We start from the raw sequence: 15,483 nt of genomic DNA, 5'->3' as shown, positions 1-15,483 counted from the left end.
TAAGGAAATTCACATCCTAGTTAGATCTACTCCAGACTCAACTGAACTCTATGCACTGACTTCTAAGTCAAGAACAGGAACTGGATGTGCAATGATGACCACTTTTTCTATATTTTCTATATATATTTCTTATTTCATAAGAAACTAAACATACACGCACACCCATGTCTTTAATATAAGGATCCATAACAGTGTTCAATAAACTGTAATGAATCATTTAGGAACACATGATCTGTGTTTTCACTCTGAAATCAAGGCAAGGACATTGCTATTTAAAAATGATTTTATACGCTATATCTAGAAAGATATGAGCTGAGAAAGTTTACTCAATAACCAGAAAGGTTATTTTTTCTGTGTCTATTCCTGGTTATCCCAGCCCATTCAGCAACCAGGAGAAGGGTACTTCAAGGTTAGTGCAACAGGAAAAAGAGAGCATAAATTTCTAAGGAACTACATTCCATTAACTTCACATTTTCATTATATTTTTAAACTACTGAAGATGCATACAAGTTTCACATTATATTTTTTGATTAACATTCATTTCAAATGGCCAACATAACCCTGATTTTATCCAGGCATAATAAATCTAACTGAGAGATGGGGAGAGGAATGAGCAGAAACAGTAACAAGAAGTATTAGGGAAAGATCTAAGCATTGTTATCTCAGCAGTAGACCACAAGTCAGTCAAGGTTTTCTGTAAAGGGCCAGACAGGAAATATTTTTTGCCTTTGTGGGCCATACCAATGTGAGTTACAACTGAACTGGCAGGGTAACACAAAACCACCATAGACAACACCTGCAAATAAGAATGGCTAGGTTTTAATAAAACTTTATTTAAAGATTCCAAAATATGAATTTCATATAATTTTCACACATCAACAAATATTTTTCTTTTTATTATTATTTTTTCAAACATTTGAAAATATGAAATACATCCTAAGGTTGTAGGCTACATAGAAACAGGCAGTGGGCCAGATTTAGTCTGAGGGTCATGGTTTACCAACCCTTATATTAAACTAGATTTTGAATCCAGCTAACAAAGACTTGAATTTTGAGGTGCCCCTAATCTGTCATTTACAGATTGTGTATATCTGAGGCAAAGCAAAAGTGATCTTGGAGAATTTTTAAAAGCAAAAAATTGATCAGGTGTTTGTCATTAAGGATTCCTTAAAAAAAATCACCACATGTAGGTACAACATAATTTAAGAAAGAGAATAACTAAGAAGTAAGTATATGTACATAGGTGTATCATAGATGTTATTTTGGGGCATCAAAATTTTTAGGGAAAAAAAGGCTGATATTCTAAATATTCTATATAAGGAAGTATAAGGCTCAGATTGATTTCTAAGTCCCCTGGAATACTACGGCCTTCAAATACAGTGGGTAATGTTCCATTGTTCAAAGTAGACAAGTAAGGTAACTTTTAGATAGATCAGGAGTAATACTTTTTAAAAAAATGTACAAAGCCCAGTGTTTTTGTCATGCTGCCTTTTACACATGCCTGTTTTGAACAATTTCAAGTTTGAAGACAACTATTTTCATGTATGTCACAGTGCTCTTTAAAACACTTCTATTTTGTGTTTTGGAGCACAGTCTTTTTTTAAAATTTAGAGAAAAATGTTTTTTGGCAGTGGGCATGGCCCTTTCTCGTCTCTAGTGTTTTTTCTGTTAAAGTTCACATACGTGCCAAGAAAATGAACATATGAGTAAAGAAGGAATTGGAGTGGGAATGGTTCTTGAGCAATACTTGAGACAGCATGAAAATGTTTGATAGCACGGGTATTCAAAGTCAAATAAATACTCATAGGAAAAATATGTTGGTCATATTCAGTATGCCAAAACCTAGGTGTTTTCTGAGAGGAAGAACTCTGTCTTATTCATCCTGCAGAGTAGCCACTCAATAAAAATTAGGTGAATGGTACAGTAACCCTATGATACTATCAACCCTACAGCACTAATCACAAGACAATGACACTGCCTTACCAAGTTCACAGGGAGGATTTTGATACAGTAAACGTTGTTCAATAATGGTAGTTATTTTCATCCCCATTTAAAAAAAAAACAAACCAAGGCTCAAAAAGAATATGTAACTTGTCAAACTGGCACTGAAATTGGAATGTACTGAACTTCAAATTCCTTACTCTTTTTTATTCTTTACTAGCTGGAAAACCTGAGATAATACTAAAAACAGGCTAAATATTCTTGGAGAGGGGAAAATGCTACCTCCCTAAACTGACTAAATAGTCACAAGAAAATTGAAAATTGTCTACTTTTCCTGGTAGAACTGCATTTATAAATAAGGAAAATGGCCTTTCTCTCTGCACTAGTGGACAGCAAGGGCAGAAACAAGTCCCTTATATAACCAGGGAACTACATAGGCAGAATAGGTGGAAAATATTTCTCTTCGATCCACTGGAACAAGCAACATTTGACCCTGACCTTTTAATTTAAGTTCTAGGACAAAAGAAATTGAATTATTTCAACGGTCACTGGCACTATATAAATAACCACCCAAATAGGTAATTTAATTCATAGGTACTTTGACTACTATCTCAAAATAAGTAAAAGAGGTTGGTTTAGAATGTTGTTTTATAGATCTCAATTTTTTAAAAAAGAAAATTCCTAAAATGCAAAATATGAAATTAAACCTGTTTTGGTAATTTCATTCTTGGATTTAGAGAAGAATGGCGTCTAAAAACAAATGTTGATTTCAGAGGTTACTTCCAACCACCTATCCTGTTAGCAACATAAAGCTCAATGTTTTCACTAAGTTCACATTTTGTAACAATACAAACTCTAAAGCTTTTAAATTCTGCTTAATCCAATTAATTCAAGTTCATACATTGAATTAGTTAAGAGACATCTGACAGAACAAATGCTAATAATAACATCAATAATATTTCTTTAATGCTACTATTCTCTTCAAAAATTGGAGTCAATAATTTTTAAATAAACATTTTCCTTCCAAAGTACAAATCTATATTTGGTTATAAGACAATTAAGTACAAATCTGGAGAAGTTTTTAAAAGCTTATTAATTTCTTCACTATCAAATTTAAATAGAGAATTTAAAATAAACTTTGAAAATGAGTTGATGGAAAAGGAATAGTACACAAAGCATAGACAGCCCTTCTACCATCTAATCAAAACATTCAAATGCTTAAATCAATAATCCAAAACAAACTACTTATACAGTAAATGTGATTTTAAAAAGAAGGAAGTCTATCTTTACTGCAGCCTACTGTCAGCACTGAAACAGGAAGACTTCATCTCAGGAACAAAATCCAAACCTTCCTTCACAGTCACACAGTACTTTAAACACATGGGCTTAATATTGTAGGGACTTTTCAGAACCACAAATCTGAAATGAAATTTCCAGTCATTAAAACAAAAAAACTACAATTGTGTTGTTTTAGGCAAATTAACTTTGAAAGCCAAAACCCTAACCTTTTTGTCAACATAGTCTCCAGATTTCTGACGTCCTTCCTTCCTAGGTTACATTCAACAGCTCCACTGCATTCCTTTGTTACACACCATTTCAATAACAGACCTCCCCAAGCCCCTCCCTACCCCAAGCACCACAACTACCCCCAGCAATGCTCAAAACACTCCTCACAGAAAGGTGCTCTAAATAAACCAGAACAAGCTCTCTCTTAGCTGTTAAAGGGAACCAATTGTTCCCAGTTTAAAAACTTCTCCAATCATACAGTGTTTAAAGGCACAATTCTCCAGTTTTGAAGAAGAGCTACAATTTAAAGGTCTTGTGAAGAAATGGGAAAGAGCTCTAGTTGTGCAGGGTTCAGTGAAGCAGGACATGAAGTTTGTGTGTACTCTAGTTAGATAGGGAAGTTTTCTTCTCAACGTGTATCTCCCATTGCTGCCTCCACTTAGGCACGGATCCCCACAATTATTAGGATCCTTGACCTTTCACCAACCCTGACTGTGCACTCACCTTAGCTCTTCCTCCGGCAGCCCATTTAGTTTCAAACTATCAGGACGCTCTCGCCTTCTCCTGTAGAGACCTGAATGTGAAAGCTCTTTAAGCTGTAATGCAGTCATACTTCTCTCTACACATCAATTACTGACACTTTAAAGCATTTATGCTCAGCAGTGTGGCTGCCAGGGCTCAGAAAGGCAGTGTCCCTTGCTGAGGGACCTCAGCACACCTGACTCAGGGTTGGAAACCTCCAGGCAGTGCAGGCCAGGCCGCTGAAGCACAGCTTCCTGTTTCTCACTAGTACACACCCTCCTCGGCAAGGCATGACTTGCCTTATCTCTGGGCCTTGCACCTTGGGGAGGGGGGAGTCAGTGATGGACGGGGTAGTCGCTCACATGTTTACTAATAAGCAATATTTAATTGTTATGGATAATGAAAATCAATTCCTTTATAAATCTCTACAGGATCATTCTGAATTAAAATTGGGCCAAAGAGCTATAGTGAGATAATGACTGAAAAAAGGTCCGGCCTTGTTTCATTTGCCAAGAAATCCATTAATATTTCACAGGCAGCTGTCAGTTTACAGAAGTGCCTGGTGCATCAGTAGCTCACGAGGACATTTTCTTTAAAAAAAAAAAAAAAAAGGCAGAATTCTAAAGGGAGGTAGTACAATTCTTCCCTTTCACCGCTCCATTTAAAATCCTTTCTAGAAGGGAAGGAAGTATCTGGTCCACCCCCTTCCCACTAAATATTACTCAAAAATTCATAACTAAAAGGGAGACAGTTTCTTCCATCAACCTCCATTAAATGATTTTCTGAATTTAACTACTCATTCTGAATAATCCTTATTCACAAAGCCACCCGGTTGACATACACCATCTAACACTGTCATTCTAAAGGTTAGTTAGGGTACCAAAGCAGTCTGTATTTATCTGTGTATTTATCTTTTTCTTTTTTTAGTTGTATATGGACACTCAATGTCTTTATTTATTTATTTTTATATGGTGCTGAGGATCAAAACCAGTGCCTCACATGTGTGAGGCAAGCACTCTAACACTGAATCACAGCTCCAGCCCTTTTTTGTTTTTGAGATAAGAGTCTTACTATGTTGCTCAGGCTGGCCCTGAACTCCTGGGCTCAAGTAATCCTCCAGCCTTAGCCTCCTGAATAGGTGGGACTATAGGTCTCTGCCACTGGCTAGTTATCTGTGTATTTGATCTTAGGAAGAAGTACTAGATTTTGGTTGGGGGTTGGGGGAGGTGGAACAGATAATAGAAGACAAATACTGTGGGCAAGTTCTTGTTACCAGCTCCAAATTATGTTAGTACCATACCAGGCAAGGCTCCATCCTCTAGTTTGATTCAGTCCCACTCAAGACTGACAAGTTCTTGGGTAACAATCGGACTTCATGATTCTAAGTAATTTCTCTTTGGGCAATTTATACCAGTCTCTTTGTAACAAGAACATTTCACTTCTACCTGCAAATGTCCAAGGGGAGGCTAAAGCAGGATTAAAGATTGGCATTTCTGCCTCCTCTACGCATCCATTTCCTTTGCTACAAGTCACCTTGGATTCCAGGAACAAAGTCTGATTTGATAAACATCTTGTGTTGAGTTCAAGTACCCCTCCTACCACCGGTAACAATTTTTGTATAAGAAACAAGACCCCACCTGACCAATCCTGATGGTCAGACCACATCTGATCAAGATTACCTGCTTTGGTCCCATGAAAAGCCTCCTAGACCCTTGCCCTCATTCTTCTTTCCATAAAACCTCAGGGTCACTATCAGCCCCTCAAAGACTGGGCTAAGGACACGTGTACCCTAGCCTTCCAGGTGTAGTTACACTGATGAAAGTTCCTTTCTCTTCACCATTACTTTTTCTGTTTGTTTTTTGGGGCAAGTGGCTGGACCTAATTTGTTGGATATCAGAGATGCCTCTGGCCTAGGTCTCCAGTAACATCTTTTCCTTTTAGAATTCCCTCAACCATAAAAACACAGAGAAATAAGTCTGATATTTTACACACACACACATCTACCAAAGGTTAAGGGGGGGGGGGTAGGGAGTTAATATATTCCTCTAAGAATATCTGTACCATAAATATAAAAATTAAGGCACACACCTGCCTAAAGGGAATTTATATCTTACTCCTTCATTCAAGACATAGATGCAAGCTTCCCTTGGTGCTACCCCTGTTACCCTGGCCATACTGGAAAACATGACTTTTTATAACTGCCATCAAAATAAATACATGTTTAAAGATGCAGGGGAAGAGATTAACCCGTTTTGTCATTATGGTAGATTTAATTAGTCATGAGATGTGTTTCAAAAAATCAGGTGACAGACATCTTCTTTCTCTCTCTGGGAGGCTATCTGCACCCCCGTTAAAATTTTTTTTTCTTTAAAAAAACAGGTAATACTGGTTGCTTCTGAGAGACCTAGGGGACAGGAGCAAATAAATTTTCCATTTCATACTACTTTTTAATCTTCTAATTTTTGAAAATTTTGCCTATTCAAAACTAAGTAGCTGGCTGGGAATGTGGCTTACTTGTAGAGTGCTTGCCTAGTAAAATCCTAAGACCTAAAACACAGGAAGGTTTAAAGTCCATAGTAATAAAACATAAAATTTGGAGTCCTAATCCAATTCTCTCATTTCATGTACAACCAGATGATTAAAATGAGAGAATCCATTACCAATCTTTTTTTTTTCCACTCTAGCCATTGAAATAGAATAGATTCCTGGTGAATAAAATACAAACCAACTGTATATGCTCTGCAAACACAGAAACTCCAACATTAAGTTGGACCTGTTTCCTGGAGCCAGGGTTATAGCTCAGTGTCCTTTCCATGTGTGAGGCCCTGGGTACAATCCCCAGAACCCAGGGGTGGAGGGGAGAAAAAAAAAAAGACATGTCTTCAGAAAAATGTAATTAAGTTTTTTTTTTTTTTTTCCAAAGAGCTTTTAAAATATTAATGCAGCATGCTGACAAGGAAACAAGAAATTTGTGACAACTGAAGATTACCCCAGACAGGAAACATCAAACTGTGTGGGACAGATCCTGAATCTGATGAGTCTAGGCTTAAGAGGATGTGAGGAAAGGAACAAAACACGAGTTCCAACCCCTGTAACAAACAAGCTGTGACAACTCTTGTCCCTTTACTTCTCTAATGGCTAGACTGACAAATAGGAATTTCAGTAAATCGATGCTTATGTTCTAATGAAACTGCCATAACAGAGTAAAATTAAATTCTAGGTCTTTGGGGAAGGCTCTTGTAAGCACTGTCTTCACTGACTCATGAGACAAAGGACCGCCCTCTCTCTCACCACATCCCTTCAGATACACACCAAGACCTGATTGCCGTAAGGAGAGCTGAGGAAGGAAACAGAGGCACCTTCGTGCACCCCCACAATTTTTGAAAGTGAAATTCACAAATGCCACAAAATACACAATTGACTAGAACTCAGGCTGCATGTTGTCAGATAACTAACTGTCCCTAAGCAGGTCCTATACATCAGCACCGGGCAGAAGCACACACCCAGCACACATAGCAGGGCGGGTGCAAGAAAGGGAGGTCTCAGGTCTGTTATCTTTTTTCCTTTCAAAAACAGTTTTCCAGGGAACTAGCGTTATCAACTGTACCTAAATTCTCAGATCAGACCTATTTAAAAAGAGTTTTAAGTTTCAAACAACTGTCTTGGAATGATTTTGACAGTACAGAGGGAGGCCTCGATTGGTGCATTTTTGTGGGTCTCTAAGGAAACATTTCATTTTTGCATTCTAAAAAGTCTTTTGAAGGTCAGTCCAGCCTCCCATTCAGTACCAAATTCCTCCTCCACATGGTCTCGCCCCTACATAACATCTATAAGCTAGGATTTTGCCTTTTCCTAGACACTTGTAGTGATGGAAGTTTGCTGAATCATAAAACTTCCTGGGGCTGTCCCCCATGCCCAGTGTTAACCATGTTGAGGAACAACAGTCCCTACAAGCTGTTAAGACAAGCATCGTCCAGCCTGCTTCCTCTGTAACCTTCATTATAACTCTCCATCTAATTTGGTCCTTCTTTCCAACCTGCCAGGTTCTCAGTGAACCTGTACTTTGACTCCAAGGCATAAATAGCCATCTGTTCAAATTTAATGTCATCAGCAAGCCTGATAATAATTTCTTCTACAAGTTTAAACTTTTTTTTTTGCAGTGCTGGGGATCAAACCCAGGGCCTTGTGCATGCAAGGCAAGCACTCTACCGACTGAGCTATCTCCCCAGCCCAGTTTAAACTCTTAATTGAAATGACTAAATACAAAGCTCTAGGGAGCACCACATGAGGTCTGTCTCTTCCCATGACAACTACTAATCCAGAAGTTTTCCATCTTCCAGGAGTCATAGACCTTTTGTGAATTTGATGACAATTAATGGCACTCTCCCAGAAAATGCATGTGAGCATCACATTTTACAACAGTTTTGGGGAACTTGGAAGACCACATATAACTCTACTTTAGAATCTCACTACCCCTCTCAAAAAAGCCTTCAATGCTGTAGTGTAAGACTCTTAACTGCCACTTATTCATTTGGCTATGTCTTTACTCTGAGCCCTGCAGTGGACTAGATTCTGTTTCAGTAAAACTGTTTTTGTCTCCCCTTAATTTCTCTCAGTCTCCTAACTGATCTACCACCAGTCTTACTCTGCTATAATCTAATCAAAGTGATCTTAAAATATAAATCAATCATTTATTGACTCTGCCTAAAAGCCCTTCGACGTCTCCACTGCCTTTATGATACAGAGCAAACAAGGGGAACGAGGTATGCTAGCCATCTGGCGCCAGTTGCTGAGTCCTTGCTGCTCCTCTGCCCCAAGCATACTGGATGTCAGTTAGGAGGTTACCAGGACAGACTGTGCTTCTGCTCATTTCCGGTCCTTCCACAAGCATCCTTGTAAGACAAGGCAGAGGATCCATGGCAGATCTGTCTCTACCAAGAAGCCTTTCTAGACCTCATGTGCCACAATCCCCTTTCCACTCCAAGGATCCTTTGTCAAAATCACATGGTCTCATGATGGACTTTACTCACCTCTGCCCTTGAACAGCAGCTCCTGGAGGGCAGTAATATATCCAACATTTCCCTATCTATAGGACAGGGACACGCAGGCATTCAAACTCATTAAATAAATAAGTTATTTTTGTGGGTGTTAGTCTGTTTTGACTTTAAGAGCCTAATTACTCTGTAATGTTATGTTTGGGATGAACTCTCCAGAGTTTTGAAACTTTTTGGTTTCCAATTTAACATTCCACGTTACATAAATGAGTTGTAAAACGACACTTCCTTTCCACAGTCTTAGAAAAAAATGTACTTTCTGTGAGATTTCAGATAGGTAGAATTGAATAGTATCTTCCAAAAGTATAAACCATTGTGGATAAGAAGAAAAAAAAAACCCTAGATCTTTACCTAAAACTTGTCATAGTCAAGTTTTCTGCATACTGTTGTAAGTAAATCCTTCACGCATAAGAGAATAGAGAAACTTAATGAACATCAATATCCTAAAACTGATCATTAGTGTTATTGAATTGTCCATTCTTTTCCTTTTACAGAGTCAAGAGAATTGCAACTTAGTGAGACCCTGTCTCAGAATTAAGAATAAAAAGGGCTAAGGATGTGGCTCAGTGGTAAAGCATTCCTGGGTTCAATCTCCAGTAGCAAAAAAAAAAAAAAAAAAGTCCTCAGAAGCCACTGAACACTGACACAATATGGCAAATTTTCCTGGTATATTTCCAAAGGAATTTAGAATAAAATTCCATGACAGAGTTATGGTTAAATGGGGCTTGTTACCAGTACTAACGGCCTCTAAACTGCTTTAAAAGCTGTATATTTCCAGGTCATTAACTTCCTTGTACAGTATCTAATTAAGAGAAGAATTTCATGTTTTACAACTAACTTTGGACTTTCTCAGAAGCCACTGACACAATATGGCAAATTTTCCTGATATATGCCCAAAAGAATTTAGAATAAAATTCCAAAAAACCTAGGCAAGTCTACATTTTTCCTTTTATTAGCACATTACAGTTGGATATAACAATTGGATTCATTTTGACATAGTCATACATGCATGGAATTTAATTTACTCCATTTCAGTCCTTGTGGTTCCCCTTTCCCTCCCGCCTCCCTCCTCCTGGTCCCTCCTCCTTTCTCTACTGGTCTACCTTCCACTTATTTATTTATTTATTTATTTATTTTTATTGTAAACAAATGGGATACATGTTGCTTCTCTGTACATGGCGTAAAGGCATACCATTTGTGCAATCATAAATTTACATAGAGTAATATTGTTTGATTCATTCTGTTATTTTTTCCCTTCCCCCCACCCCTCCCACCCCTCTTTTCCCTCTATACAGTGCTTCCTTCCTCCATACTTGCCCCCCTCCCTAACCCTAACTCTAGCCCTAACACTAACCCTTCCCTCCCCCCATTATGTGTCATCATCCACTTATTAGCGATATCATTCGTCCTTTGGCTTTTTGAGATTGGCTTATCTCACTTAGCATGATATTCTCCAATTTCATCCATTTGCCTGCAAATGCCATAATTTTATCATTCTTTATGGCTGAGTAATATTCCATTGTATATATATACCACAGTTTCTTTATCCACTCATCAATTGAAGGGCATCTAGGTTGGTTCCACAGTCTGGCTATTGTGAATTGAGCAGCTATGAACATTGATGTGGCTGTATCTCTGTGGTATGCTGATTTTAAGTCCTTTGGGTATAGGCCGAGGAGTGGGATAGCTGGGTCAAATGGAGGGTCCATTCCAAGTTTTCTAAGGAATCTCCACACTGCTTTCCAGAGTGGCTGCACTAATTTGCAGCCCCACCAGCAATGTATGATATTTATTTATTTTTAATTGATGCTTTATAGATATACATAAAGGTGGAATTCACAGTGAATACATGCACATAGTGTAATTTTGTCAAATCTATTCCCCATTTCCTACTATTCCCTTCCCTCTTCCCTCCCCCTAAATCTCTTTCTTCTATTCTACTGATCTTCTCTTTATCTTCATGCTCCTAAGCCCACATTTTTAAGGGGCCAAGGGACAGCACAGGAAGGATGGAGGAAGAGTCCAAGAGAGAACCAGGAAACATTTAGCTGATAATTTTATTGGGAAACTTATTTGCTGTGACTGCCATATAAATGCACAGGAAGTCACATAACTATCAGTCCTCAATTTTTCCATTTGGAAGCAGAATTGGCTGAAGTAGATTATCTTCATGGTCTGTCCCCAGATTAACATTACTTGACTTTAGGAAAGTACCTGTGTCAGTGTTACCTAGGTTCCTTGATGGAGCAGACTGTACTTCTTCATTGCTTCAGTCAGAAATCCCATTCCTGAATAAAACTGGAATCCAAGGGCAGGCTTCATACTTTCAACTGCTCAACAAACATTTCTTTGAAGACCTCATACATGCCAGGCCCTCAGAGTGTAGAGGCAGGAAGAGAGAAGAAAGAAACTGGCAGCCTTTGGGCTTTTCCTGCTCATTAATCCCTGCTCACTTTCTCTATGGTCAGCTGTTACCAGTATACAAGGGACTCAGGAAACAGAAGACCACAAAAAGGCATGCCTACTATTCTAGTCCCAATACCCTTCTGCTGAAAGAGAACACAGTCTCTGCCTCAAGAGCTCACTGAAGTCTCAGGGAAGGAACAGGAGCCATGTCTATAGGAGGATAGTACTCTTCCTCCCTGAGGGTAAATTATTACATTACCTCATTCAAGGTGGTAAACAAGTCTCTGGAAAACTACATATAAAGTCAAACTTTAGCAAACACAGTAAGTTTTCATTTTCCAAATGAACTTGTTTTATAAAGGAATTCTAGTAGTAATCTTTTTTCACAAGAGCTGTATGTAAATTCAGATTTTCACATAATTTGGTTTAAAACAAGGTACCCACAGAGATATAATTTTTCAGATAACAACTACAACTATTCCGCCTGCCCCCCCACCATACACTTAGTGTGTATGTGTGTGTGTGTGCTAGTGTGTGCACAAGCGCACGTGATAATTTGTATCCGTTTGCTAAGCACATTGCTAGACTAAATCCTTATTAAAAAAAAAAAAAATCCAAAAGGTGAAGTACCTGTTGTATGTGAGAGGAGGAGAGTGTTAGTTTTACATTCCAAGATCGACAGGTGCAAACCAGCAATTCTGATCTTCTGAGGACCAGGAAGAAGAAACATTGTTCTCCCTGCCCTGAAATTCAAGTGTGCCCAAAAACTACACCACAATTCCTGCCTTACTCTAGGATGGGTTTCATTACTATAGTCAGTACTGTCAATACATCAACCATCATTTCATATCATTTTCACTAATCATAAGGTTCTGTGCAAAACCTGATCTTAAAGGTGAAAAAAAGTTGTGTTGCCTCATTTTGATATTGGCATTATCCCTTCATTTATTGTTAATTTTTTTCTTCCTAACTTGGATGAATGTTTTTTGATAAAAGTAGGTTTTTATAAGAAAGTATTTCTAGCTCTAAAAACAATTACTGAAAAAAAAATGATTTATAAGTATTTTCTGTGTAGTATTACTTGTATTTCAGTTGCAACTGACAACAGCTTAGAAATTATAATGTAGACATTTATTGTACATAAAAAGGTGTTTGCCTTAATTCATTTTCCTGGTTTTTTTTTTTTTTTTTTTTGGTGCTGAGGATTGAACCCAGGGCCATGTGCATGCAAGGCAAGCACTCTACCAACTGAGCTATCTCCCCAACCCTGCCTTAATTCATTTTGTGGTGCTATAACAAAATACTCAATGCTGGGTATTTTATAAAGAAAAGGTTTATTTTGACTCAGTTCTGAAGAATAGATTGGGCAACCACAACTGTTGAGGGTCTCCTGCTGTGTCACAACATGGTTAATGGCAGCAGATAGCAGGGGGGCAAATGTGAAAACAGCCAATGCATGTGGATGAGAACAAACATGAAGTGGCCTTGCTTTACAACAGCATTCCAAGGGTACTACTCCTAACCTAATTACCTCCCACCAGGTCCCATCTCTTAAAGGTTCGACCACCTCTTAATACCCTTACACTGGGGACCGAGCTTATCCAAACTCCAGGTTTCATGATATACTTACTGTTAAGTGAAAAAGAAAACACCACAGGAGAGGGTTTCCTTTGAAAAGACCACATACGTACACACCATATATGTGTATTCACACATAACAGAGTCTAGAAGAATATTTACCAAAATGACTTCGGTTGATGAGAACCGAAAGATCAGAAAAGATGTGGGTGGAGAAAGGCAAGGGGACATGGAGGGCACTGTAAGTAGAAACCTCAATGCAATGTGACAACCTACAAGGGGACAAAACTGGAGGAGCTGCAGACCTTCCAAACCAAGACCACAGGTTTCAGATTAATGTGGAAAACCCAGAAATCATGTGCAGAGGATCTGTCGTCACTCAAGTGTAATGAGCATCAGGACAAGGGTCTTGTGAGGAAGGGGTGGAAAGAGAAACAACACTACAATGGACTGACAGGAGGGAGGGGCTCGGCAATGGGCACAGGAGAATGTGTTGCCCTCCCCATGCTGTTGCTCAACTCTTATACCTTTAGTGAATACCTAACACATGCTAGGCCCTGCTGTAAGCACCAGATTCAGGGACCTGGTGGAACCAGCAGGCAAGTGGGAGACACAGGCATTAATCACATAATCACACAATTAAGTCTATAATTTAAAACATGTCAAGCTGTAGAAAAATAGGGTGCTATGAGACTGTTGACCTAAGGGAGAGGGGTGGAATTTCAGGGGAAAGATTCCTGAGACAGAATCATTGGCTCTGACACCCCAAATACCTGGAAGGCCTCAAGGAGCACAACCTTGTGGCCAAGGGTGAGGGTCAGAGGTGAGATGAGATTAGAGAGACAGGCAGTGGCCTGTTGCAGTGGGCCTGGCATTCTTTATCCCAAGAGAGACAGGAAGCTGCTGTTCAAAGGAAGGGACTGACAAGATCAAGTATACTGAATATTCCTCTCACTGCAGGGCAGCCAAGTAAGGACCCAGACAGAGCAGTCCTAGCCCTGTGCGGCAGTCCAGGAAGAGACAGCAGCTTGGGTGGGATGGTGAAAACAGAAGGGAGAATGAGCCTGAAGTATATCAGGAAGCAAAGCCAGAGATGCCAGGGTGATGAAGGAGTGGCCAGGGAGGAGGCAGCAGCGGCTGACATTGTTAACATTTTTCTCCACATTCTTTTATTGACAAACCAACAAACCAGGCTCCTGAGCTGTACTTCACAAGGCCTTATCTTGTTTCCAGAAAGAATAGCATTTTAAATTCATCTTGAATCAAATAGTTTAAAAAGAGTTTACAAAGAAAAGGCCAGGACACAAATATGTTTATCTCACACTACTATGAATTTCAGTCTCTCAATTACTTATCTAATAGAGTTATTATCAGCAGTTGAGGTCTGAACACCTAGTGAGCACAATGTGTATACCATCTCATTTATAATCTTCATCATGACCCTATGAGGTTGGTAGCACTTTTTATTCCCATTTTACAGATGAGGAAACTGACTTCTAAAACAGTTAAATGATATGACCAAGCAATGCAACCAATAAGGGACAGAGTATGGAGCCAAACCCAGGTCTATCTGACTCAAACATTCCTGTTTCAGCCATCAAACTATACTGTCTCAGGGCCCCAAAATATTCTCTCTCCCAGAATGCCCAAAGATCAACTTTGAATGGGAGTAGCCTCTAGTGCGGCTTCTGGGAAATTCAGGAGTGTAACAAGTACAGAAGCCCAGACAGCAGCCCCTATAGTCAACACAGAATGGACCAAACAGAGACCTCAGACAACCCACACCCCTCTCACCCCAAGTGAACCAGACCTAGTCATTATGTTCTAGGTGAAGACTATATATAAATGATCAGTTTGAGGGTTTGGGACGAAGACATTGAAGACTAATGTACAATTCCCAATAATATGTGTCTTCTTTGCTGATTTTTCTCCCTCAAGTGAAAAAGGCAGTGAAAAAAAGGGGTCAAATTGGTGATCTTCAACCTAATGGAATTCCTGGATTCCTTGGCAGTCTTTGGGTCCAAATTATCAACGTGGCTTTATTTCTTTTTTAAGAGTACATGGGACTACTCAATATTTCCAAGAATTCTGGGGACAAAAAAGGCACAGATTGTAATGAAAACAGGTTTTGTCCAAGGGTGTTGGTTAACAGCAACAGGGGAGGTGCTGGAAGCAACTGAGACCACAGAGAGACTTTGGAAGAGAAGGGTATATGGAGAGGCACTGATGGTGTGACCAAACCAATCTCAGTTCCTCATTCCACAAACACACTTGAGTCTACGCCATTCCAGCAGCCACTTGTTCATACTGATACAAAGGAAGGCTGGTACAGAAGGAGATTCTACAACATAAAGCACACCAGTCCCTGCAGGAGACAAGTAAAGAAAAGAAAGCTTTACAACTTTGTGCTTCATTCCTGATCTCAAGCAATCTCTGCTAAGAGGAATACACTGACTCTTGAAGTCAAGGCATTATT

At 39.1% G+C, this 15,483-nt stretch overlaps 1 protein-coding gene across 5 annotated transcripts in view; it reads right to left on the bottom strand.

Annotated features, from left to right (window-relative positions):
- Window positions 1-15,483, bottom strand: part of LIMS1 (LIM zinc finger domain containing 1) — a 149,571-nt gene that overhangs the window by 51,244 nt on the left and 82,844 nt on the right. The window contains exon 1 of one of the 5 annotated variants that reach the window (XM_079111215.1): window positions 3,952-4,383. The exons of 3 other annotated variants lie outside the window; for them this stretch is intronic. In XM_079111215.1, coding sequence (XP_078967341.1) covers window positions 3,952-4,058 — 107 coding nt within the window. In that variant the 5' untranslated portion in view covers window positions 4,059-4,383. Of the gene's footprint in view, window positions 1-3,951; window positions 4,384-15,483 lie in introns of those variants that run through there. One more of the 5 variants, XM_079111216.1, reaches the window with a different exon arrangement.

This window comes from Sciurus vulgaris, assembly GCF_902686455.1.
Source record: "Sciurus vulgaris genome assembly, chromosome: 14".
Lineage (NCBI taxonomy): Eukaryota > Metazoa > Chordata > Mammalia > Rodentia > Sciuridae > Sciurus > Sciurus vulgaris.
Note: the sequence above shows the minus strand (reverse complement) of the source record. Positions and strands in the feature narration are given on the sequence as shown.